This window comes from Phalangium opilio, unplaced genomic scaffold (genome assembly GCF_054372755.1).
Source record: "Phalangium opilio isolate 3A_F unplaced genomic scaffold, DU_Popi_V2 ptg000048l_1, whole genome shotgun sequence".
Classification (NCBI taxonomy): domain Eukaryota; kingdom Metazoa; phylum Arthropoda; class Arachnida; order Opiliones; family Phalangiidae; genus Phalangium; species Phalangium opilio.
Window position 1 is genome coordinate 3131701 of NW_028324170.1, and position 25901 is coordinate 3157601.

The following is a 25901-nucleotide window of genomic DNA, read 5'->3' on the forward strand; positions in this document are numbered from 1 at the left end:
TTTAAATTATTTTTATCATTTAGTAATCTCTTAGCATTAGCACATAAATAAAAATATTAAGTAAAACGCATCCAAATTTTGTTATACGTTCCAATGTGCTAATATAATATACCCAAGTTTTAAGACAGATCTGTAATATCAAAATCAATATTTGCTTTTTATTGTATTTTCTTTTGATGGCATTTGTTTCTATTTCTCTTTTGATACATACGTTTTTAAAATCACATTTAGGGTTAGCGAAACTTCCAATAATGATAGCTAGGCCTTGGTTGGTTTCTTAGGTAAACATTTCAAGAAATAAGGCTTAGCAAAGTGCTTTTAAATTGTTATTTCTCGTGAGCTCGTGCATTTATTTATTCTAATACATTAAGCCTTGGTTTGAATTAGGCTTGAGGGTTAACTCTATTTTATTGTCGTGTGCAACGAACCAATAATCTTTTGGTTATTATATTAATTTTAATTTTAAAAAATTCTGTAGGGGGATCCAAATATTAAGCTTGGATCCCCCTCAAAAAAAAAAAAATAAATAAAAATAAAAAATGAATTGTTCTTTGCTGGTCCTCTATGGTTCATGCATTGTTATAAGAAACCCCTTTTTAATTATACTAAGCAATCAAATCCCATGGTGCACTAGTAAAGAAAAGAAAAGGTCCAGTTCTCTCTTGTGATTGGCTTAGATTAACCAGGTACCTTTCCCTAGGGAAATTTCGGTTCTGGTATTAGCTTCCAAGAGTATGTACTACAATCACCGTAACATTGATGTCTTCTAAATATAGACAATCTTAGTTTAACCTTAACCAAGACAATACGCGCGATATTTCGTTCGTTGAAATAGATATAATACTGTCAAAGGCTATTTCAGTTTAGTCTCTATACGTTTTTACCTTATTGGTTCTATTTTCATAGACAAATTGGAGTTTGAAGGCTTTTTTCCGATTGATTTATAGCAGACGAACTCTGTAAGGAGTAATGGCAAGTCCCTGCCTTTGGCCGCGTTGTAAGGTAACGTGGGTTGTCACTACTATATATTTTGTCGTTTTTACGCGAGTAACTGACCGAAACCCTAGAGATTTAAAGAAGAACGGACCTTGTTTAGGGTTAGGCCCGAGTTTAGGCTTACGAGAGTGAGGTATTCTTCCTACATATATATGAAGGACCAAATTTCACGCTCGACTTCTTTTTCTATCCAAGATGGTTTTCTCTCGAGACGGCTATAGCTTCTGCTCTAGAATCTTGTGTCTGTAGAAATAGCTGAAATTTTCAGTTTGACCCCGGTCCTAATACAACAGGGTCGTTTTGGTTTTACGCTCTTACGGAAATTAATATAACAGAGTCGAATAAATGGATTCACCAAGCCTTTTTTAAATAAACCTGTTAAGCCTAATATTATTTAAACTCGCGTGTCGTGCATTTGCAGTTTATGTAATGGTTTGCCATTTTTTCTTTCCCCTAATTGGATTAGGCCCTAAATTCAAAATTTTATATCAAATTTGAGAGGGGAAATTTCATAACTGCTAAGCCTTGTTTTAAAAATAGGCTTAAGTGGACATATTTAACAATGATATACGTTCTATCATCTGTTGTTTTAGTATGGCATCTTTTTGCGGATTGGGTTAGGCCTTATTAGGCTTAAATTCTAAATTTTGTATCAAATTTGAGAGGGGAAATTTTATAACTGCTAAGCCTTGTTTTAAAAATAGGCCAAAGTTGACATATTTAACAATGATATACGTTCTATCATCTGTTGTTTTATTATGGCATATTTTTGGCGGATTGGGTTAGGCCCGAATTAATTTTAAAATCTATATTTGTACTGTAGGAAACATTTAATCTTACATATTTTTTTGAGGTAGGCCCGAATTAGGCTTAGCTATTGAATTTTAATATAAGATTAGTAAGGATTCAGTGGTGGTGGTGGTGGTTGTGTTGGTGGTTACGGTATGTGTTTTTATTGATTATATTCTAGTCTAATCTCTCCTTAAAGTCAACTGATGTCCGTATATCATAGCCATTATTAATTTAATAATTCAATGTCACTTTTCAGCGTTGTTATATAGGGGTTGAGAAGTCGTTTGACCTTTTAAAAACTTGTGGGGCTTTTTTTAATATTCCACATTTTTTTTATTACTTTATCAGGGGGTTAGGAATGATGTCGCCTTGGAGGATTAATGAAATTGATCATTGCCCCAACCCCATATCGCTTTATATACTAGAATACTTCGCGCCAAAGAGAAGCCGTGAAGCCCCTGGAAATATTGTACGCCGTTTATAAAAATATATTCAGAAAAAAAATGAAAAAAAAAAACATTTTGGAAAATAGGCAAGAAACTAGGGCAAAATAAGAGGGTAGTTTATTATATATGATAGACTTGGAGATATATTTGGTAGACTGCATTTTATTCAGCTTTAGGATGTTATAAATCTAGTAATGCATATAAGTACTTGCATACGTTTATAAGATATGTGCTATAAGTATGACGCTACCTATACTTCCTAATGCTAGAGACTTACTAAAGCTTGTTCGAGAACGACAAGCGAGAATTGAAACCCTACACTCGGTTAATTTTGTAGTCCATCTTCTTATTTAGTCTGTACCAAGAAGTGATATCTAGTTTATTAGGGAGAAGGTATAAATTCGCCACATTTCCAGCTTTATCTCCAGTCCAAACGTATATTAGGTCCGGAGTTAATCCCCGCCGCCTCTAAATTACAACCAGCCAGCATCTCATTGGTTCTTGAAAACTCACGTCAGCGCGACGCGAATAACGGAAATTACGTGGTATTTTCCGACTGAGGAGAGTGTAACGAAATAGCCCGGCCTCTTTTTACGTCCCCCTCCCTTGTATTTTGAAAGGGGGACTGGGACTATTGCGCGTGTCAATACTTAGGCATCTTATACCTTCTCCCTAATAAACTAGATATCACTTCTTGTCTGTACTAAGCCTTTGACTGTACCAAATACTTGGGCATATCTCAATCAGAGCTCGAGTAATTATAGTTTTGAAAACATTCATTTTAGCCCCCCCGTATAGATTAACTTTAAGGAACCAGAACTTAAATTAAATTTAAATGATAAAGGAAAAATCCATTAATGACGAAATAGCCCAAATTCTCTTATTTGGACCTACAACATTCAGAACTGTAGATAATAAATAAATAAAAATAAAAGGAAATTTCAAAAGTTTTAAGTAACGTATACTCTCTCTATAAAAAAAATGTCTACATCAATTTTGTGACGAACGCGGACATCTAATGTCGGATAAGATGTAAGAAAATCCTCTTGAAAGAGATCAAGAAGAGGGGTTCGAGGGCGTGAGGGAGGGGGGCAAGGAGGGATGGGGGAGGGGTTAACCAGTGAAAGCAACGGATATCCGATAGCGACCTTCTTCCCCAAGTAACTTTGTTGTCGACGCGCGAGGTCCGGCCATCCAAGGAACGAGACTAGTCAAAAGAGATATTGATGGTACCGCCTGATCCCAAATCCCCCGAAGAGAGTCTTAGATAGCCCCCGAGTCCATTCTTAGCTCTGCTGGAAGAAGTAACATGACAATAGTAAATATGAAATGTACTCAAAACTAGCTTTCGTATATATATATAGTAGCGTTAAGTTCATAAGATATGTTGGCCATAAGTTTGTCACTGGTAACTTAGAAACTGGAGCTTGTTATGAAATGATTGAAGTAGGTCATAGATTCGAGGTAAAGTGACGCCTAGTAAGGCGTTGTCAAGGCTTAGTAATGCAGACTAAATAGGAAGATGGACTTCAAAACCGAGTGTAGTCAATTCTCGCTTGTCGTTCTCGAACTAGCTCGAGCTGTAAGTCTCTAGCATTACGAACTTGTATAGGTACTGTCATACTTATGGGAACATATCGTATGAATTTATGATAGTAGCAATCTACCCCTGGAGTCGAGAAGCTAGTAATATTGGTTTTAGAGTTGCCCATCACCCCGTCACGAGAACAAACCTTAATTTCGTAAGAAATTTAGTATTACAACAATACTTATACTTATTACCTTACTTATTCCTCCAGGGTATATGCCCTCCCTCTTTTCTTGGAAGTCTAAGAAGAAACATTTTTAAAGCGGCGCGATAACCCTGCAGTTTGGACTAGTCCTTGAGTATAGCCTGTAAGCAAGAATCTAACGTTACAGAGTCGTTTTCGTTTTAAAATCCCAATAGTATGATCGTAAAATACGGTCATCTCCCCTTAAAAAAAGTTTTCACTTTCCAAGTTTCTAGCGACTTCCTTTCGGTGTCGTCTGAGAATTTATGATTTACGACGGCTATCTCCAGTTACTTTTTGTCGTGACGTCATTGACGCCAGTCTGAGTTACTCCTTGTTTTCAATAAATTGAAATTTAGGAACCCTCCCCCCCCCTCCTCTTTTTTTTCAAGATATTGAATTTCAAGAGTTGTATTACTCAATATTATTTTAGACGTTTCTCTTAGAAGGCGAAATTTACTGGCTGTTTTTAAACCTGTTTTTTTTTCGTGACCTTTGACCCACTTAGGGTTTAGAAACCGATATATATATATATATTACTAGATTTGTTTATCTGGCTGTACTCTTCCTGGATTTTTTCACGTAACATTATATAAGCCTAATCGTTACAGCGCGCGGAAGTTCTAAATTGAAAAACAAAGGCTTAACGAATATTAATGTATTTACAAAGCACGTGACATTAAATTAAAGCGCGAGATGTTTTTAAAACAAGGCTTAATGAATTTATACATGTAGGCGAAACCACGAAATATCTTCAAACTTAAGTGAAAGAACGACTTATAGGTTTTGTTTAATGGTTTGATATTTGAAACCCTAACACTTGACTCAAGCATGTCTGTGGGGTGCTTTTGCTTTTTACAAGGAGGATTTGAAAAGGATAAGCGGTGAGAGAAGGCCGGGAAAGGGGGGGGGGAAGGAAGGTTTATGCCATTTTGCACGAATGAGTGGTTCCCTTCTTAGAACAGGCGTTGTTCTGTGACACTAAACAATAGCTCCAAATGTAATTGGAGACTCGCCGACGGCCTTTTGAAACCAGAGGCTTTGCGTCAATTAATTGAGTCCCGTTCCTAGCTGTAACTAGGTTCGGGGCTGATTAAGCGCGCTCTCAAAACAAAATACTTGCCGAGGCTTAATTGGGTAGAGCCAATCATTTCATACGACCTATCGGGTTCAAGGACGATATACCTTTTGATTTAAAAGCTTTTTACACGATATAGAAAACAATTGGAAGCCTTATTTCGCGCCATTTTAAAGATCGTGCGAGTTATTTCCCGCCATTTTAAAGATCGTGCGAGTTATTTCCCGCCATTTCAAAGCTCGTGCGGGTTATTTCCCGCCATTTCAAAGCTCGCGCGGGTTATTTCCCGCCATTTTAAGCTCGTGCGAGTTATTTCCCGCCATTTCAATGCTCGTGCGAGTTGTTTCCCGCCATTTTAATGCTCGTGCGAGTTATTTCCGCCAATTTATAGCTCGTACGAGTTATGTAACGCCATTTTAGGCTCGTGCGAGTTATTTGCCGCCATTTTAAGCTCGTGCGAGTTATTTCGCGCCATTTTAAAGCTCGTAGGATATTTTTCCCGCCATTTTAAAGTCGCTGTAGTTATTTCCCGCCAAATTTTGTAGGACCTTTTTATATGGAGTCCAAATAAATTGGCCCAAATCTTCGGAGGGGCCAAGTCCGTGATATACAGGAGAAAGTTTTTCTCGCCACTTTTTATTAGGACTAGTAAGAAGAAGAAAAATAATAAAAAGAATGCCCCCTTGTATATAGATTTTTCTTTAAACGTGGCGGGCTATAAAATTTAGCGTTCTTTAGCTCTCGCGGACTCGTAAAGCGAGCAGCAGCCTGATGGAAATGGAATGCGGTTGTTTCTCGAGAAAAAAAAAAAAAAAAAATACAGGAATGTTACCTAGGCCTAGTGTAGAATCAAATTTGGCACGGTTTGCTTCGGGCCCTTTTTTCCTATCGCCTCTTTTCCATCTAGTCCCCCTTTTTGACTTTTAACTTTATGGTTACCCGGCTTTAAACTGTTTTCGATCAGTATTAGGCCAAAAAATAAACTAATTTGAATATTAAATAAACATTAACTTTAGTAACAGTCCCTTAACAATCCCACTTTAATTTAATAACTTTTAAAAATAATTTAATCAGGCATTAGGTTTAATATCAACGTATGAATGAATAAAGTAACATTGCGATTAAATATTAAATTTTTATTTAAATTTAAAATTAAAATAGTTATTTACGTCAAAATTTATTAACTTTATGAACGATCCCTTTTTTGCATTATTTTGCCGCTCCCCCCGCTTTTGAAATGTTGTAATGAAACCACGTGACCTCGTCTAAGCGTATAGCGTAGCCGGAATCTTTCATTCGGTTCGCGTAGCGTACGCTAGGAAGCCGCGCGCGCCTTTTCCCCGCTTCTACAGTACGTACAGGCCTCTCGCGCTGTTACTTCCAGCCCAGAAAGTCCCGCGTTTAAAAAAGTAATGCCTTATTTAACGTGGAATGCATAAATTCAGTGGTGTTTGTGATCATGTTTTTATTATTCAATCGCCAAGCCTAATTCGACCCTAACTATGATAAAATGTGCGGTATAGTTTTGTGTTTTTTGCGTGAAAAAGTTTTTTGCACTTGGATTTTAACGGGCGGAACAAGTTAAAAGGATGGTCCTGGTGAGTTAAACATTTAAGCCTTGGCTCTCGATTACGTATACCTGTGTGCTTCTTAAGGTATATTATAGTTCTAAGAAGGGGGCAAGAAAACTAGCTCGCAAATTTCTATAAAAGTCGATTATGTACTTTTTTTCTTCTTTTCAAGGGGGCTTACAGGTATGCTATTTTTTAAAAGCAACCGGTTTTTTTTTACGTTGCATATTTCGAGAAAAACCGAATAAAGAAAAACGCTAAAAAGTTTCTCGATTAGTTTTGTACAACGGAAAAACCTTGGCCTATCGTAGCGCGTTGAAATTCAATACAGGTGTAATTTAGTACTTGAAAAGCCTAAAAAGGTCGCATATTTTGTTTGAATTGAACTTTATTACGAGATAACGTATAATCCTTTTAAAATGAAATTATAAGGAAGTGTTTGTTGCGATAATCACGAGCTATTCACGAATGATGATAAGATACGACTGTTTCTCAATTCTGTTAATTTGATTTTATTATACAAACCTTATCACTCTTTAAAAGTTTATTTGGAAACTATACGTAACGTATTGATTGATTGACAGTTTAGGCTTAGCCAATCTAGCAGACGATAAGATTTATACGTATATCATTTCGCACCACGTTTCCCTAACTCAAATTAAGCCTAATCACGCGTACATTTCAAGCTCAAATTAAGCTTAACGACTATATAATCCACAAACCAACCGTTTACAAGCTTAAATTATAGATTTAGCGTGTGCTTTCCTAGCCAATCCTTGACAAGTAGCCTTGTAAATTAGACTTAACAAGTATCCTAGATAATCTTTGACAGGCTCAAATTAGGCTTAAGCAGTATTCTAGTAGCATACTTTTGACAAGTTCGAAATAGGTTTAACAAATTTTCAATTTATATCGTTTTAAAACTATCTCCTTTGTAATTAAAACTAAACCCCATTAGATTTAGCAATTAAAAAAAAAACTCAAATGAAGTTAGTGTCCCAATTTCAAACAAGGAACGTAGCTGGTTTTCTAACCCAAATCATGACACTAGCTTTTAAAATGGAGGGTTCACTTTCTGGGTCAAACAATCCACAAATAGAAGCCCCTCGTAAAAGCATCTGAAAAAAATTTATTAAATTTTTGATGGTATAAAAAGCGTAAAAATAGTTGTTTTTTTTTATTCTTCTATACATCATAACCTCGGGGACCGTCATAAAAGTTTTAGAGAACATCTTAGTTTAGTTAAAGAAAAATAAATTGGAAATGATCCAAAGTTAGTTTCAGAGAAAATAAGAAAAAATGCTAGACGTCTCTTAAAATAAAAGATCACCTCCTAAATCTCGGAAAAAAGCGCCGACTCTTTGAATTTTTGTTTATTCGGTAAGAAAAATTCAAAACTCGAGGTCTCTGAGTGGTAGTCGCTCACAGTCAAAATGCTTTTATCTTTGAGCCTCTGAGGTTCCCAATGAGCCTAAGGGATCGCCCACTTCTCCCAATTCCCCCGTAGGTTCAAAAGGAGAGCCCGAAATCATTGTAGTTGAAGTTGTAACATCGTGATTATGTGTTTGTGGTTAGAATCAGGGGGAAACATATAAAAGATTCGGGAGAAAATAGGGAAAATTAAGGATTTTTTTTTAAAAATCTGGGAAAACTTAATAAAAGCGTTGAAAACTTGGAATCAAACCTAGAAAACATCAAGACTTGTCAGGGAAAACAATCAGGGATCGAGTTTTAATCTGAAGGTCCGGGAAAACCTGTAAAGAGTAAGGGAAAACAGTCATGGATCGAGTTTTAATCTGAAGGTCCGGGAAAAAACGTGTAAAGAGTAAGGGAAAACAGTCATGGATCGAGTTTTAATCTGAAGGTCCGGGAAAAAACGTGTAAAGAGTAAGGGAAAACTAATAAACGTCAGGGATTTTGAATCGGAAATTTATTTTTGCTATAATCAGAAATTTGGTATAATATCCGACCCCTCTGTTCAGAACCAAAGTTTATAAATAAGTATATGAAGTCAAAAGCTCCATATGAGAACGTATTTAACCTTCTCGGGGCTGCTGCTGCTAGAGCAGAGCAGACTTGTAGGTTTTCGTGGGGGGACCAACCCTCCTCATCCCTCAGTATTCATTCTATAAAAACTAGGGTTTAAAAATAGAGTAGGTTGTTTTAGAAGAGAACCTACATTGAGTGGGAACCAATAATATACCTATTTTTGAGTCCCCAATTTGTTTTAAACTAGTCACCAAACGTCATTCACTTCTGTCGCTCCTGTCAAGAATGGGTGAATCATTTCATCGGTCACGGATCCCCAAAAAGTTAAACCGTGAAAAAGGAGCTTTAATCTTTGGCTCTCTCTCTTTCGAAGATAATTTAGTTTATCTGAATAATTTAATTTTGAGAAACAGTGACTTATAATTGCTAATACGCAAGTATAGTTTTGTTGTTGATGTTGGGGCCAGAGAAAATTCCTTCAGCTAAACTTAATTTTTTTGGGGGAAAAGTTCGTTTGTTCATTCCAAAGTCCATTTCTTCCCAAGCCTAAATATCATAGGTTAGGTGAGATTCGCGTAGGTTTAATTCAACGTTTGTAAGAAACCAGCTTTTAGAATTAGTAACGATTGCAACTCAATTTGCGCGGTTTTATAATTATTAGACTTTCTGTATTTCTGCCAAGTTATTTAGTAATGTACTGACTAGAACTGAACTAGTTGTCTTTCTGTATAGTAACAACACCGGGGGACTACAAGGTAAGGAGACCCTCTTTGTGAAACTAAGAAGTGATATCTAGTTTATTAGGGAGAAGGTATAAATTCGCCACATTTCCAGCTTTATCTCCAGTCCAAACGTAGCCTGTCCGTAGTTAATCCCCGCCTCTAAATTACAAATAGCATCTCATTGGTTCTTGAAAACTCACGTCAGCGCGACGCGAATGACGAAAATTACTCGTATTTTCCGACTGAGGAGAGGCTGCGAAATAGACCGGCCTCCTTTTAAGTCCCCCCTTGTATTTTGAAAGGGGGACTGGGACTATGGCGCGCGAAGACTTAGGCAACTTATACCTTCTCCCTAATAAACTAGATATCACTTCTTGGTGAAACTATATATACGTTTAATAATGTCAGGTTTTTACTTTTTATATTGCACCACCTCAAAACCTAGAAAGATTATATTTCAGATTGAAGATTATTTATTTTATATCTCCTCTTTTATTAAAGGAATAGCGACGTGATTTAAAAATTATCTCAAATCTAAAGAAAACCTTACTTTTTTGAGAGTTTAAACTCTTCTGATTCCAAAAATATGCTTGATTAATATTTAAATATGAAGGAAAACACAGAAAAAAACACTTTGAAAACTTGAAATTTGGGGGGCAAAAGCAAATTTGCGAAGAAGATTTTTGGCGGGTTTTCTCCTTGCTACGTCACTCGCGGCATCTCGCGGAAAAGCCAAACGCGTGCGCCCGAGACTCCTGAGTCTACTAATGCCGCGCGAATATGAATAAAATAGGCTTAACACTTAGACTGAGACACTAACAGGCGCGTCACGTGAGCGACATCTAGAGTGAAAGTTTCTCCTTACTACGTCATCAAGCGAAACAAAATTTTAACTAGGCCTTTTCCAAACACTAAACTTTGATTGCAATTTTACAAATTTCTACGAAACCAAATAAAAAAGTAAACATATCATAATAAAATAGATTTTTCAAGGATTTTTTTAGCATTTTAAGTTTGTGGGTGACGAAAATTATGTCACTAACACTTTAACATTTAAATCTAAATCTACTTATTTTTATATCTTCTCTTTGCTTTTTATTAACATTGTATACCACGTCCTAAATTTCAAATTGAGCTCACCGTCCATATATATATCTTTGTTTCAAGAACAGGGTGCCTTAACTTCGCCTTGGGGTTTGTGTTGTGTTGTATTTTGCGTTCATTCTGATCCTTCGGTTGATTGAGTCAAATGGGGAAACGTTTCTCGGATCAATTGTTACAAATTATATTTTAAGGAAGTATATAGTGTTTTGTTTTTAATGATTAGAATGGGGGGAAGTAAAACCAAATTATTCTTAAGTTCAAAGTCAGGTTTTAATTGTACGTGTTTCAGTGGCTTTAACAAGTTCCAATTGGCTTTATTTTTAATTAGTTCTGTTGATTAGAATAAATTTAAAGTTAAATTGATAAAGTTGGAAGGTCATGATTTAATGGTAGTTTATATTTGAGTTGTTTGAACAATTCAGGCTTTAAAAGGCAGCAGAAGTCGATTAGCTTTTGTTAAAAGTTGTAAATACTTCGATTGAGTCTTTGAGTGGCTTAAAAGGTACCGAATTTATTGTAGCGGACTAAATATTATTTTTCAGGCTTTTAGAGATAGTCAAACGTGCCTTTTTAAAGCATTTTAGTCCAATGGTGTTAGGGTAATGGCAGCTTTCACCCTTTTACTTGTATTATACTCTATATTAAGATGATTCGCGATGCTGTTACTTTGTAAAAGTAATATTATACGAATATCTACATATTTGCATCAACCAGGTTATGAAGGGGGCGTGGTTCGTCTCGTGTTTTTCATTAGGGCCTACAGACGAATGGGGTGTCACCCTGGTTGGTTTGTACGCCGGGATAAAAACTCTTTCGACCTCGACAATGGAGACGACGGATTAACTTGGCAATAGCGTCCATACTTGATTAGACATAGTCTACCATTAACTATCCACTCTTATGATAAATTAGTTTTGAAATTTTTTCTTAAAAGATACGGTAACATTTTTTCGTGTTGGTGGCGGTGGTAATTTTGGACCATTAATTAATGGGAGGGTTTCTTTTTTAAATAAAAAAAATACCTGCTAGACGGAACGACCATTTCCTATTCTATACTTTTAATTAGTAATTAGTTAAAAGTAATTAGCTTATTATGACCGGGAAGGACATTTTTTCCTGAATTTCAGAGTAAGGAACTCCCGCTGTTATTATAAACGCGGTTTTGCTAGAATTAAATGATGAAAAGATTTTTTACCTCTCCGAGTGACGATGACGTCACGGAGAGGTATTACACCGGCCGTGTCTGTGTGTCTGTGTGTCTGTCTGTCTGTCTGTCAGACCCCACATGACCGCGTTCGCAGTTTCCAAATCGGAGCAAACGTGTTCGCCATTGCCGAACTGCTTTCACAGTCACGGAAATGGCTCCTCTACTTGAGTTCTCACACCACCATCTTCTGGTCTTTGTCCATCCCACACGGACACCAGTCTGTACTTACTGGCTTCTAATCACCACCATCTTTTGATCTTTGTCCATCCCACTTGGACACCAGTCTGTACATTCTGGCTTCTAACACCACCATCCACTGGTCTTCCGTCTATTCCACATAGACACCAATCTGTATCATTGGCTTCTACTCCATTATCATCGTTTGGTTTTAGGATATACGCGGCGATCAGCTAGGGTTACGAGAAACGTCTAGCCTCCCTAAGGTAGGATCGCTACCAAAGGTTTTCGCATTTGCGGTTTTTCCTTACTATTATAATGGAAACGAATCGTATATATACCCCAAAATTTGAAGAAAGCGGGAAGAGGGGTACCCTTCACTTTAAACGTCAATATTAGCAAAGTTTGAGATGATAATAGGTATAACTTTATTTTAAACGATTTAACTATTATTAATGTTAATTATTGAAGATTAAAATAATTAAAAATAATTATATTTATTTAAATATTAAAGATAATCTTGTTTCTCAACTCAAAATTAATACGGAAAGAGTTAAAAAGCAGTCTATGTTTTTGTCTGTGTGTGTCCGTCCATTGTTACACTAGTGCGTCGCGTTAGCAGTTAGCCTTGTGTTGATGTGTTAAGAAATCATACAGAACCTTAATATTCCCTTTTTCCATAATATAAAGTGAATATGTGGAAGTATTTTTCGTAATTATGATGCATTTAGTACTTTTGTAGCTTTAAAGCTCTGTTTCATTTTGATATTCCAAAGATTTGTTTTAGAATTGTTATTTGAAATGGCTGTTTATATATTACTTAAGCTATACTACATCTGAATATAGAATAATCATTGGTTTAGTGATTTCATGAAGAAAACTAAGACCTAGACTCCGGCGGGTATATTAAGTATCATCCGCAATAGTCTTAGTGAAACAAAGAGTAAATAATTGAGGCCTGAGGTGAAGTAAACTTTGGGCTTTGATTTTCGTGTCTGAAATGAAGAGACATCAACGGTTCAGAGTGAGCCGAAAGTTAAATACACTATTAAATAATCAGGTTAAGATTTTATAATAGAAGAAAAGATCATGGTGGCAATTAGAATAGTAAAAGGGCTAATGGTAAACGGGTAGTAGCTACAGACTTTTTATTCTCTTTATGGTGCGCATTGACTATTAGTGCGTCTAGCTATAATTTAGCTTTGGTGTTATTTAACGTTAACATTCATGTTGGCAAACTAAGAATATTGTGTAGGTGAGACGAGACGATAGTGTTTACACTGCAGACCAGTTGTGAATGTAGCTATCAGATTATACGGTAAACAGCTGAAGCGTACACTTCATTCCCTGTTCTTTTCCCCATTGACTGATTTCCATGTGTCCAAGATTTATCCTTATTGGATGTAAAATGTCGTCTGCTTTACTGTATTATTCGCTATGCTTGGAATACTGCTTCAATATTTCGTAAATTTTTACTTCAAAAAAGAGAAATAATTCCATATCTAGGTAAATAAGTTTGTAGTAGTAGACCTCTTGACTCGGAGAGGTAATATTTTGGTTTTCCCAACTTGTTTTATTTTAATTTTAATAGGGTTTTAATTTGAATTTAAAGGGACCCTTTGTATTTTTCTTTGCGGTAGGATTTTTAAATGTTTTTATTCTTTTTTCTCGCTTTAAAGGCGTTGCGATGTATTTTTTTGGAAGAAAGCCTTAGATATCAATGGGGGAATATTTAGTTTGGTTTTATGACGTGTTTATTTTAGAATATAGTTAAGTTTTTTATACAAGAGAGGATGAAAGTGAATTTTAGTGTATATATTTAATAATTTCCAACCATAAAAGCTCGTGTGAATTTCCCGATGGTTTTTAAAAAGCACGTGCGAATTTCCCGACATTTTTTATGAAGCACGTGCGAATTTCCCGACATTTTTTATGAAGCATGGTGCGAATTTCCCGCCATTTTTAAAAAGCTCGTGTGAATTTCCCGCCATTTTTAAAAGCTCGTGTGAATTTCCCGCCATTTTTAAAAGCTCGTGTGAATTTCCCGCCATTTTTAAAAGCTCGTGTGAATTTCCCGCCATTTTTAAAAGCTCGTGTGAATTTCCCGCCATTTTTAAAAAGCTCGTGCGAATTTCCTGCCATTTTTGGAAAGTACGTGCGAATTTCCCGCCATTTTTAAAGCACGTGGTCATCCATATAAATTAGAACTATGTGTTAATCAATTTACCGCCGTTTCTAAGCACTTTATTTTCCCGCTAAAATGAAAAATCAACACCTTTCATTGTATTTATTCCATTTGTTACTTCTGTTGGTTGAGTTACAGGTAACAAATAAAATTAAAAATAAGTGAATTAGGAAGTTATTTAAAATGAAACATTCAATTGTGTGTGTGGAAAAATAACTAAAAATTAAGAAACAGGATTTACGCTTGTTCTTTCTTTCTCTTTCTTTCTTTATTCAACACGCTGGTAAATAAAAAAATAAAAAGACCTTCTTGCGAAAGGAAATAGCTCAAACAATAAGATAATTTAAAACGTACCTGAAGCGAATCTAGCCTAGAGTTTCACACTTTACAATATAAACATGCAAAAATCCCCAGAGAGCGAGGGGGAAAAATGAAAGCAACTAAACACACCTATTTCGCCATTCCATAGTTTTAAAATAACCTTTAAAAAAATACCCACCCCTGTAATGAATAGAACATAGAAAAAACCACGTTGGAATGTTAGTTATATACCTTAGAAACGTTCCTAACTTTGCATTGAAGTTAAACGCGATTTTAGGGTCTTAAATACATAGATTGCGATGTCAATAGACACGGTTACATGAATTTGCAAGGCCCTGGTTCTCCATTCAACAGGAGATAAAAAAAATTCCAGACTAGTTTAAGCTTTACTGAACCAAGGTATTGGATAGTTACGCTTTTTGAATGGATTTCATTCGAAGTTTCATTTTATTCGCTTGTAAGTGACCTACCTCTTGGTCCTCTTCCCTGACCCTAGGGTTCAAAATCTCAAGGTAATAACTGTTTAGATAGATTGGGAAAAGAAAAAAATCGAAATATACCAGTTTTTTTTGGCGGGAAACTTTACGTGGGAAGCCATTGAATTTTTTCCCGCCATTTTTTACTCTTTGTACATACATACGCGTATTACCCAACATTACTTACTAGGTCAGTTTTTAAATTATTTGAGTAAGGTTGGATAATTTATTTAGGCCTAAAGTTTAAATGGAGAACTTTGTAAAGAAGACCGTGTGTAAGTTTTTACTTTTTTCTCGGAATTGAATTTTTGTAATGGGAGGCGATGGGTTGTTTTGTGGAATTCCAGGTAAATAAGAAAAAGATTTTTCCAAGCTCCACCTCCCGAACGTGAGGGTACGCGCTTGTCAATTTCTTTAAAGGGATTGTGAAAGCTATAATATCATGTTTTGAGAGCTTTCGGTTGGGGGAGTCGAGCTAAGATTCGTGAAATTATTTTCACGGTCATACTGGTGGGTTGAATGCAAAGGGAAAGCTGAAATCCAACAATATGGCTGCCAGAACCATGGTGCAACTTACTCCTTAGCCAACTGAAAGTCATCTCAATAGTCTTTCTCGTGACGTCACAACTCCTTGACCACCATATTCGAAGTCTTCAGCTCAGGCTATCCAATTTAGACAGGGACGTACTACTCCCCTCTCAGTACCACACTATAGTCAAAATTTTAGAAGGAAAATTATTGTCAGACCAGAAATTCTGAGTCAAAATTGATCTGACAACTCTGATGTCCTAGAAAAAGCTGTGAGCACGTGGTCACTGGTTGAAGTTACCCGAAGTCTCCAAACATTTCATTGGAAAGTCATTGGAAAAATTTGAAAATCGGGTCTGTGACAACCCCTTTACTGAAAAATGTTAATTCGTGGTTACCTTTATGGGTTTTCAGTAGCACTTTAACTGGAGGGGGCCCTCCTTTTATAAAATTTAACCTTGGATTTTAGAGACACGGTGGTCCCTATTTTTAAGGGAACAAGACTACTAACTATTTAAGCTTCTCTTTCTTTGGGAAGGGAAGAAGATTGGAAGACTGAAATTCCTTCTAGGTATTCTAAACAAGACTACACGGTTAACCGTAACCCTAACGCCCCATACCATTGCTCAAAGTAACACAATCTCCATCCATAGTCCCAGACAACAAAATATAACGTTATAAGAATGCAATGAATGAATAAACTTGGGGCGTGTATTTCGTTACGGTAGCTATATTTTAAGTAAATCTTACTTCGTATCGTAGGTTTGGGTTCAGTTCTGATTTCCTTTTTTTATTATAATAGGGGTGTGCGAGTATTTCAAAAGTCATATGTTGTTATTACTGCCTTTTTCGAATCGATTCAGTGATAGAGAACTTTCCTATTACAATTGGAGTGAAAACAATTTTCGTACGCCCCTAATAACTCGCCGTGATAAAATAGGGCGTATTATTTTTTACATGTTAGCCTAATAGCTGGGTGTATTTCTTTTCTAGTGAACCAAGAACATAATACGCTTGTTTAAAAGCTATTTTTCTTTTCAAGTATTTCTTGGAAAATTTACTTTTTTTATGGTTTTTCTCTGAATTATGAAGTATAGTTAAACCTTACCTTGCCACCTTGATAATACCTGGTTTTAACCGTTCCCCCCTGTGTTACCTGATCGTTGCTTGTAGTTGATAAGTACTCTAGTGACTTGGCGTAATTACAGAATGTCTGACAAAACTTGCAGCACTCGAATTGAAGTTGTAGCTGAAAGAAAGGGTAGAACAGTCAGTGAATTTATAGATTTTAATTATAATAATTGTAAAGGTTTTGACTAATTTTATTTGTGAATTTTCTTAGGGGTCATTCGTAATGATGCCTTGTAGTATTTTAGTTGTTTGCAAACATCTGTCGTAGGTGCCCCCCCCCCCTCAAACAATTTTATCTTAAGTTGTAAAATGTTCTCACACTTTTTATCTCAATCTTAACGCTTTAGGAAGTGCGAGACTCAAAAGTTTGGAGTAAAGTGTTAAAATTTATGATAAAAGTTACAGAAGTGTAAAGTTTTCGAACCGAGATTTTTATCCTTCAAAAGATATTTATGTAAAATTTTTTGTGATGATCGAGAATTCGGATTTTTACGGAAAGGGAATTTCTTTTTTTTCTTTTTTGTTGGTTCCGCTTCGTTGGTTTTTAGACTAAAAAGAGGAAATATTCCACCCGGAATGTGGATAGTATTGTTCTTTCTGGGATCCTTACTAGAAAATTTTCTCGTATCTATGTACACTAAAACTTTGAAAATAAGGTTTTGGAATTTTTCATTTTGTTTTCGCGAAATTTAAATTCATTGTAGGGTCTCTAATTTAAATGGAATCCTAATGAAACTTGGTGTAATTACTCTACGGAATGTCTAGATTAATTTAATACGTTTATATTTTCTCTATCTACTGTAGAACTTAACAAATAACTAAATTTAATGTGGTCCATTTTTGGGAATCAACTGAGTTAGACTTTGTAATTTTTGAAATCCTTTTAGGTTAGTCCCAACTTCATTCAATTATGGGGACCTTATTTTACAACCCTTGTTTATGAAATTCGGTGTGATTACTCGATGGAATACGTAGTTTCATACAGTACTTCCAAATTTTCTCTATCTACATTAAAATTTCGGAAAAAAAGAGATATTTAAAGATAGGTTGTATTTCAGCGGAGGGAGACCTCGAGACATTGTATCAAACTCGAATACATACAAAAGGTCCGCTATTATTCATTCCTAGTTTGACTCTTGAATATATTAGCCGGTATTAGAAACAAAATACGAACGAGAAGGGGGGAGATTGAGAGAGAGAGAGAATACGTTGTCACTGTGCTTGTAAGAAGTTTAACCCGTTTTTAGTTATATCTATGTATAACTTTGGGCCAATCTTAGTGAACTTCTTTTTTTCACCCGCCCGGGGTATAATTTCTTTTCCTAAAAACATTTCCGTTCACTGACCCTCTTTTTCTCTGTTGAACATTTTTGGCGCTTTTTTTAACGTCCGTATTCTCGACTTGTTTCTTTTAAAAACTAGCTTCTTCTTCCCCAAAATAAATTTTATAGTCTTTTTTTTTTAAATTATAAGCAACCCTCCCCCCTCCCTTCTCAAACACTTTCGTTCTTTCTTTTGTTTTTCTTACTCTATAAAGAGAGAAAGAGAAAATAAATAAATAAATAAACGCCAAGGTTTTTAAATCCTAAATTTCGTAGACCTTCGTATTTGGTGTTAAATGGTGTTAATATACCTTCCCTATAAAGGCTCATTGACACTTTACAATATAAAGATGGCGTGCAAGAAAGTGTTGCCAGGCAATTGCGAGTGTAAATCAACCGCTATCTACAACAGACTGAAAAGCTTGTAAAATTCTGTTCGATTCAGTACTGGATCATTCAGTTCCAAACCTGCGGTGATACTCTCTAATAACAAATTACTGGCAGCCCTGAAGCTCTGTTAAAGTTAAGAAACGGGGGAATAAATCTCTCTAGCCCCCTTTAGTGCATGCTATCTTTTTCAAAGTGGTTAGATACTACTTTGACTTTCTCGTGACGTCACAACCTCCTATCTCTTACCTCGGTTTTGGCGACCAATTGAGAGCTTTCAGATGGGAGGGATAGTAGTACGTCACACCCTCCCAAGTCTTACCGCTGCTCTGGTAGCCATATTGGTTGGGTGGTCTCAGCTTCATTCCTGCTTTAAAACCACCAATATGGCAGCGTAAATTATATCACGAGACTCGGCTCCTCCAACTGAAAGCTCTCTATTGCTTCGTCCATGTCTGGCCATACAATATAGACTACCAATCACGTGACGTCCACGTAGCTACCTCCCCTCTCAGTATCACTATATCAACTTAGCAGACGATACTCCGCCCCGCCCCTTTTGAATAGGGTTTATTGCCTTAATTATGGTTCTTATTACGTACAAAATTGAAGCAAGTTTTCAATGAAGTCAGTAGTAGTTTACCCCTCGAAATTGAAGAGAGAAATTCCTTTAATCTCAGCTTTTGAAGTTAAACCTTTTACGGATTAGGGTTATATATCTTCATACTTAAAGGGGTCGCCTATAAAGATTAGGGATGCTTCTTTACGGTGGTGGTGGTTGGAAAGGTTTTCCATTGATTGATAAGTGGGTGGTATGTTAAGCCTTAAATTCCAAGGACATTTCATTGGAAAGAAAAAAAAAACAAATTCCTTCTGCGTGGGTTTAATGTTATATATTTGAAGGGTAATTTTTTTTATTTAAAGTTACGCGATAATGGGGTGGTTATATTCCCTTTAAAATATACCGATACCTTATTATAAATTAGAGACATTAATTTCAATTTATAATAATAATTTAATATTGTAAAAAAAATTAATTCGCGTAATTCTTTTGAACAAAAACGTAAATTATCTTTATTGTCTAACTAAGATTGTAAATGTAGTTGGCCTTGAAATTTAAACAATTTCTTTTTTCTCTTTTTCTTTAAAGGGAAATTGTAAATTTAATCTTTATGAATAGATTATAAAAAAAGAACAACCCTGAAATAAGTCGTGATTCACTCCCTTTCCACTTCCGCCGGATCTAGGAAGGGGAGGGGAGACACGTATTATTCAACCCCCTAAATTTTTTTTTTTTTTTTAATGATAACTCTGATTCCCGGGGCTCTGATTTGGTACATCGTAATCATTTTGGTGCGGTTGGCCCCATCTCCTCTGGCCGGAAGCTTGTATTATTTTTTTTTCTTGTATTTTCTCACGTTTTGCCACCAATCCCGTATCTGTCTGACCTTATTATAATCGTAAACACGTTAGCTAGCTTGTCACAAATTATTTTTGTCATAATATTTAAGTTCTTCTGAAGAGCTTCTTTTATTTATTATTATTATGAAATTTATGCTTTTAGCGCAGACTTAAATTAGACTTATGGGAATTTTGGGGCTAGTCGGTATTACCATAAGTTTATAAGATATGTTCCATAAGTATGACACTACCTATACTTTAATGCTAGAGTTTTACTGAGAGATAGTTCGAGAACGAAAAGCGAGAATTGAATACACTCGGTTTTTATAGTTTTGCAGTCCATCTTCCTATTTAGTCTGTATTCAGCCTTTGACGGCGCCTCATGCACCAGGCGTCGCTTTACCTCGAATCTATGAACTACCTCACTCACTTCATGACAAGCTCCAGTTTGTAACCAGTCACAAACTTATGGAACATATCTTATGATTGTAATAGACTTCATGAAAGAGAAAGGCTTAATGTTGTATTACATTATCTAATTTAGGAATTAAGTGAAAGAAATTCTTAGTAATTAAGGATTGATAATTGAAGGCACAGAGACTTGTTGGTTAACTTTAATCTTGAAACTGTTGAAATAGGCTTAACAATTGAATAAAGATAAAGGTCTATAGTTAAACTTTATCTTTTAATCCATTCTCTTTCTCTTAAGTTGTTATTAGTTTTAAATTTGAATTGAAGCGGGGCTTTAAAAGGTTTATCTTACATTTCATCCTCTATTTGTGTTTAAATTGGAGTTGATAGAAAGCGAAGCACGCGGTGTAAATTGTGATAGTGTAAGCGTGACAAGCAAGTACCGTCATAATTTAAAAGATTGCTTTTGTAAAATTCTCCGGATGTTTGGAATGTAATGTTTAGGGTTTCAAATTAAGGAAAGTTTTGCAGCGTCCATTGTTTTATTCCTAGAACAAGGCAGACGAGAAGAGATAGAGAGGGAGAGGGAGAGAAAGAGAGAGAGTAACTAAGAGCTTGTCGTTTCTTTCAAACAATGGAAGCCCTTTCAAAGTATTTAAATAGTTCACCAACCCTCAGCTGTCTGCTTGATGTCTTCTACCTTATTTTTCTTTCTTTTATCTTTCTTCGTTACTTTAATCGTAGGAACTAATTTTCTTATATTTTTCAAAAGGAATAAATTATACATAACGTAATTTAAGATTTTGGGCGTTTGTGTTATACATAGTTTTCAGGCTTGGAGGATTGATACCATTTACACTAGGAGGCCAGGCTACTTGGTACACTGCAGTTTGATTCGCCAAGTAACCTGGCCTCCTGGTGTAAATTGTGTCAATACTCCTACTCTGAAAACTATTTATTAAATGCGGTTTATTTTTTCTACGAAGGGATTTTATAGAAGTGGTAAAGTGAGCGCTACTACTTGTGTCTTCTTGCGTAATACCAAGAAGCGATATCTAGTTTATTAGGGAGAAGGTGTAATCCGCCGCATTTCCAGCAGCTTTATCTCCAGTCCAAACGTAGGTCCGGAGTTAATCCCCGCCTCTAAATTACAACCAGCATCTCATTGGTTCTTGAAAACTCACGTCAGCGCGACGCGAATGACGAAAATTACAGTCATATTTTCCGACTGAGGAGAGGCCAAATAGCCCGGCATCCTTTTACGTCCCCCCTTGTATTTTGAAAGGGGGACTGGGACTATGGCGCGCGAATACTTATGCATCTTATATCTCCTCCCTAGTAAACTAGATATCGCTTCTTGGTAATACTCTTTGTTTTGGCATGCAGATTGCGAGCGGAAAATTGAAAATAGAGTTTTAGTGTAGCATATAGAATTTGAATTAGAAGTCGTATAGTAATTATATTTTTCTAAATTGTCCATCTGCTTCTGGAACGTCTATAAATCTTGAAGGCCTCTTCCCACGTGAAAATATCAAAAATAATTCTTTAACTCCCCCCCCCCCTGGGCTCCTGATCTCGTGTCACGACCGCCCATATTTTACACGCATCTGTACAATTTATACATTTGCACGAAATTGTATGAACATTTCTTTTCAAAGAAGAAATTAACGTTCACTGAGTTTTCACAGTCGATTTATATCTCCTCGAAAAATTTATCGCTATTTGCAAAGAATTTCTTTTTTCTTTTTTTTTCTGTTCAAGGACTTGTTTCTATGATTTTTTGCTGGGTCTTTGGGTTAATAACAACTGTAATTTACCCATAGTGATAGTATCTTTCACGGTGTATTGTATTTTGATTGTTTTATGGTTTTTAATTACTTTTTTTGAGATTCTGTTGAAACGGTTGTCCTAAGATTAAAACCTTTTTGGATGTTACGAAAATCGGAGCGGATACTTTATGGAATGCCCTGTTTCTCGCATGGTATCTTTAATTTTTATCCGAGTATCATAGATCGAAAGTTGTAGACATCTTAAAGTAGTCTTAAAATAAATATCAATGGTTAGAATTTAAAAGGTAACTTCGTCCATTTCTGCGGATTTCTCTTTGAAACGCGGTGATAATGAAACTTTTGGAGCGATTACTCTACGAAATTCCCTGTTTCTCGTGGTATTTTTAATTTTTATCAGAGGACCATAAATCGTAAATTACAGCCAGTTTAAAAATAGCTTTATATTTTTAAACTCTTCACTTTGAATTTAGACTTTGGAAGCACGTCCGTATATTGGCAGGATGTTTATATGCTAATGAGCGTTTATAGGATGCCCGTTCATCACGTTTTGAAGGTTATTGGGTTATAGAAAGGCGGGCTTTTACTTCCCTGCAAACTAATATTGACCAACTGTTTGAATAGCTATAGTGGTTGACAAGGGGGGGGGGGGTGCCTTTAGCCGGCGCCGTACCGCGATGATGACGATGAGAACGTGAATTTGTGTAAATGCTGAGGATTTGTTTGCGCTTGGCTTTTCACTGAATAGGAGCGCGGCCGCTGGAAAATGTTTGTTTGCTTTTGACACGCTCGGAATTATATCCCGGGTTACCATCGCTTTTAAATGTTAAGCCTAAAACGCTTATTCCGTAGGGATTTGGTTTGATAGAAGCCGCCGCCTTACTGACGGGATATTTTCCTGTATTATCAATAACAAAAAGGTTTTTGTTAGTTTTAGATTTTATGGAATCTCATTATTATTATTATAACTTGGTATCGTCTATAAAAGCGCTTATATTTGCACCGAAATAAAGCCGCATTACGGATATCCGTTTCATTCATAAAAAAGCTTGGAATGCTGATATATTTAGATTTTTGATGCCTTTTCTAGCTTTTTTTTCCTATATTGAAGGAAAACACGTGGGCTTTCCCGCCATTTTTAGGGCTCGTGAAGTTTCCCGCCATTTTTTAGCGCTCGTGAAGTTTCCCGCCATTTTTTAGCGCTCGTGAAGTTTCCCGCCATTTTTTAGCGCTCGTGAAGTTTCCCGCCATTTTTTAGCGCTCGTGAAGTTTCCCGCCATTTTTTAGCGCTCGTGAAGTTTCCCGCCATTTTTTAGCGCTCGTGAAGTTTCCCGCCATTTTTTAGCGCTCGTGAAGTTTCCCGCCATTTTTTAGCGCTCGTGAAGTTTCCCGCCATTTTTTAGCGCTCGTGAAGTTTCCCGCCATTTTTTAGCGCTCGTGAAGTTTCCCGCCATTTTTTAGCGCTCGTGAAGTTTCCCGCCATTTTTTAGCGCTCGTGAAGTTTCCCGCCATTTCTTAGCGCTCGTGGTATACTGTTTAAAACAATAGAAATCTTAACCTTATAATATTTAAATCATAAGTTAACCCCGATAGATTTATTATTACAAAAAAATCCAGTTAATAATAATAAAGAAAGGAAAATTCGCTGCCATACATTGTTTTTTTTACATTTTCTGATGACTCGAAAGAAATTCCGTAATAAATATAACCCAAATAATATGTAATAAAGTCCGTATAAATATTTATAGATATTTCCTTATCCCACGAACTAATAATCATTTTAGGCCAATGTTAAGCGTTTTTGATTAAAAATCGACTTGCCTCACGAAGAAGTTTTAACTCGGCTCGGCCCCTAACTTGTTAAACATCGCTGACTCTAGGGTGGGGAAAGGAAGGACGAGGGGAGGGGGAAGAGGCGCCATTTCGTCTGGGTCAGGGATCCCCGCGCTAAAATACGTTAAAAACAAAACACGCCAGCGTGACATCCCTCGAGTCCCTCAAGGGGCTGGACATTTATTATATCTGGCTAGAAATCCAGTTAGGAAAGCTTAGGAAATTTTATTTAGCGTTATTGGTCTTCCTCTCGGTCTCACCGACTTGAATCTTGAAATATTAAAGACGAGTTTCGGATGCAGGGGACACCCATTTTCAAGGAATACTATTAGCTTCCAGCTAAATATAATAGCTTTTTCTCTCGACTCTATTCACGCATCGCCATTCCAAAATATAGGCATTAAATTTGTTGCAATATTAACCGCGACATATCGTAAGAAGTTCGCTAATGGAAGTCTTCAGTTTATTGAATCGTTTCTGAAAGGATTGGGAGTATTACGGGTGAAATTTCCTAAACTCCCTGTACGAAACGTGCAGGGCGAAATGTATCTAAGCTTAAATTTTAAAATTTTAGAAACTTTAACTGTCGTTAAGCCTGGATTTAAATATTTTCAAGGCCTAACTGTACCTAACCCTAAATTTTAAATTTTTTACGGGAAATTTTAAACTTGGGCCTAACAAAATTAATAATTTTCTTTGGAGCGTGCATTCTTTTTTCTACGATATTTAAGTTTTTCAAGTGATAGACTTTGATTGAACATTGCTCTTCAATTTTTTTTTGTTACGAGGTAACTCTCGTTCAATAATTATTAATAATAATAAAAGAGAACAGAATTGAATCATATTTTTTAGAACCGAAAACGAGTTTACGCGCATTAAAGTTTACGCTGTGTGTTTTATTGATTTCGTTATGAGGTCACTCCACTGTCTGGTTCGCTATTCAAAACATATAAAAATCCAAAGAATTTTATTGTACTATCATGAATTTATGGCATTCCCACGCGGCTATATATTTGTTCAATTATTTTTGTTATAAATTGCGTTTCGGTTAATTATTTTGACTCTTAGCTTCCGGAAGGTTCTGAAGTAACGCTGGCAGAACTAAGAGAAATTGCCGCCAGGCAACAGCAACAAATAGAAGCTCAACAACAATTACTGGTAGCCAAAGAACAAAGACTCAAATTCCTGAAACAACAAGAGGCTCGACATCATCATGGAGCTCAAACTACGGAAGGAGAAAGGTTACGACCTCTTAGGGATAAGGTCGAAACTCAAGAACTGAAACTCAGGAGGTTGCGAGCCCTTAGAGGTCAAGCTGAACAACAAAGGGCCAGCAATCATAACCTAAGTACGATGAGACATCCAATTAAAATACATTCCCTCCTTAAAGAAAACGGCACATATTCAGTATTTTTCGAGTAGTTTACTTCTCACCATCGTCCTATGACGAGCACTTTATACTCGTGATTTGGCAAATAGTCACTCGAGACTTTACCGATACTGAAAGGAAAAGTTCGGATAACATAACATTATACCTTAAAATAATGGCCTTTTTCTCAATATAAATGAAAAATAATTAGTCTTAAAAACGAGGATTATTTATTTTTAACATTTTTCTTTTTATATTTAGAAAAAGTCCCTTCTTTTAAGGTATAATGTTACGTTGCCTGAACTTTACCTTGAATGTGTGGCGTACTTAGTCAGACTTCATAGGGCGACAGGCACTTGTTGATTGTAGCTTAAGTTAATTAATTCCCTACTAAGTTCAAAGCTTACCATTATTCTCACGCAGTTCTTTGGAGCACCCTTTATAACGAACTTAGTAAAGAATATATTTCCTTATACGCTTTGTTGACTCGTTGCGGAATGAATAGTTGTCCGTGTCTAGGGTTATTTTTAAAGTTTTGTCATGTCTAGACTAATATACTTCGATAGTTTTGAGACTGTCTGCCCCAGGAAGTACGCGCGGCGTAATTGATTAATTTAGGCTTAGCTTAAATTTAACACGGCCGGATCTTTGCAGCGGCCGAATTAGATTCAATCCGCGCGTTATTCAACGAAAAAGAAAAGGAATTATCGTTAGCGGTTGCCAAAGTCGAAGAGCTGACGAGGCAACTCGAAGAATTGAGACGTGGAAACGTCAATGGTTTAATTTCGGAAAATGGTACTGGCAATCCAAATTCGCCTTCCGTTGTCGAATTAGAGAAACTGCGGAGAGAGCTATTGGTTAGTTTGTTAGTTTATACCCTTAGTTCCGATCGTGGT

The 25901-nt window shown here is 36.2% G+C and overlaps 1 protein-coding gene across 1 annotated transcript in view; it reads left to right on the forward strand.

The window, feature by feature from the left end:
• The window catches only part of ASPP (Ankyrin-repeat, SH3-domain, and Proline-rich-region containing Protein), a 75647-nt gene that overhangs the window by 43835 nt on the left and 5911 nt on the right, over positions 1 to 25901 (forward strand). The window contains exons 6-7 of the mRNA XM_089840022.1: positions 24705 to 24984; positions 25660 to 25862. Of these exons, the coding sequence (XP_089696148.1) occupies positions 24705 to 24984; positions 25660 to 25862 (483 nt within the window). The remainder of the gene's footprint in view (positions 1 to 24704; positions 24985 to 25659; positions 25863 to 25901) is intronic.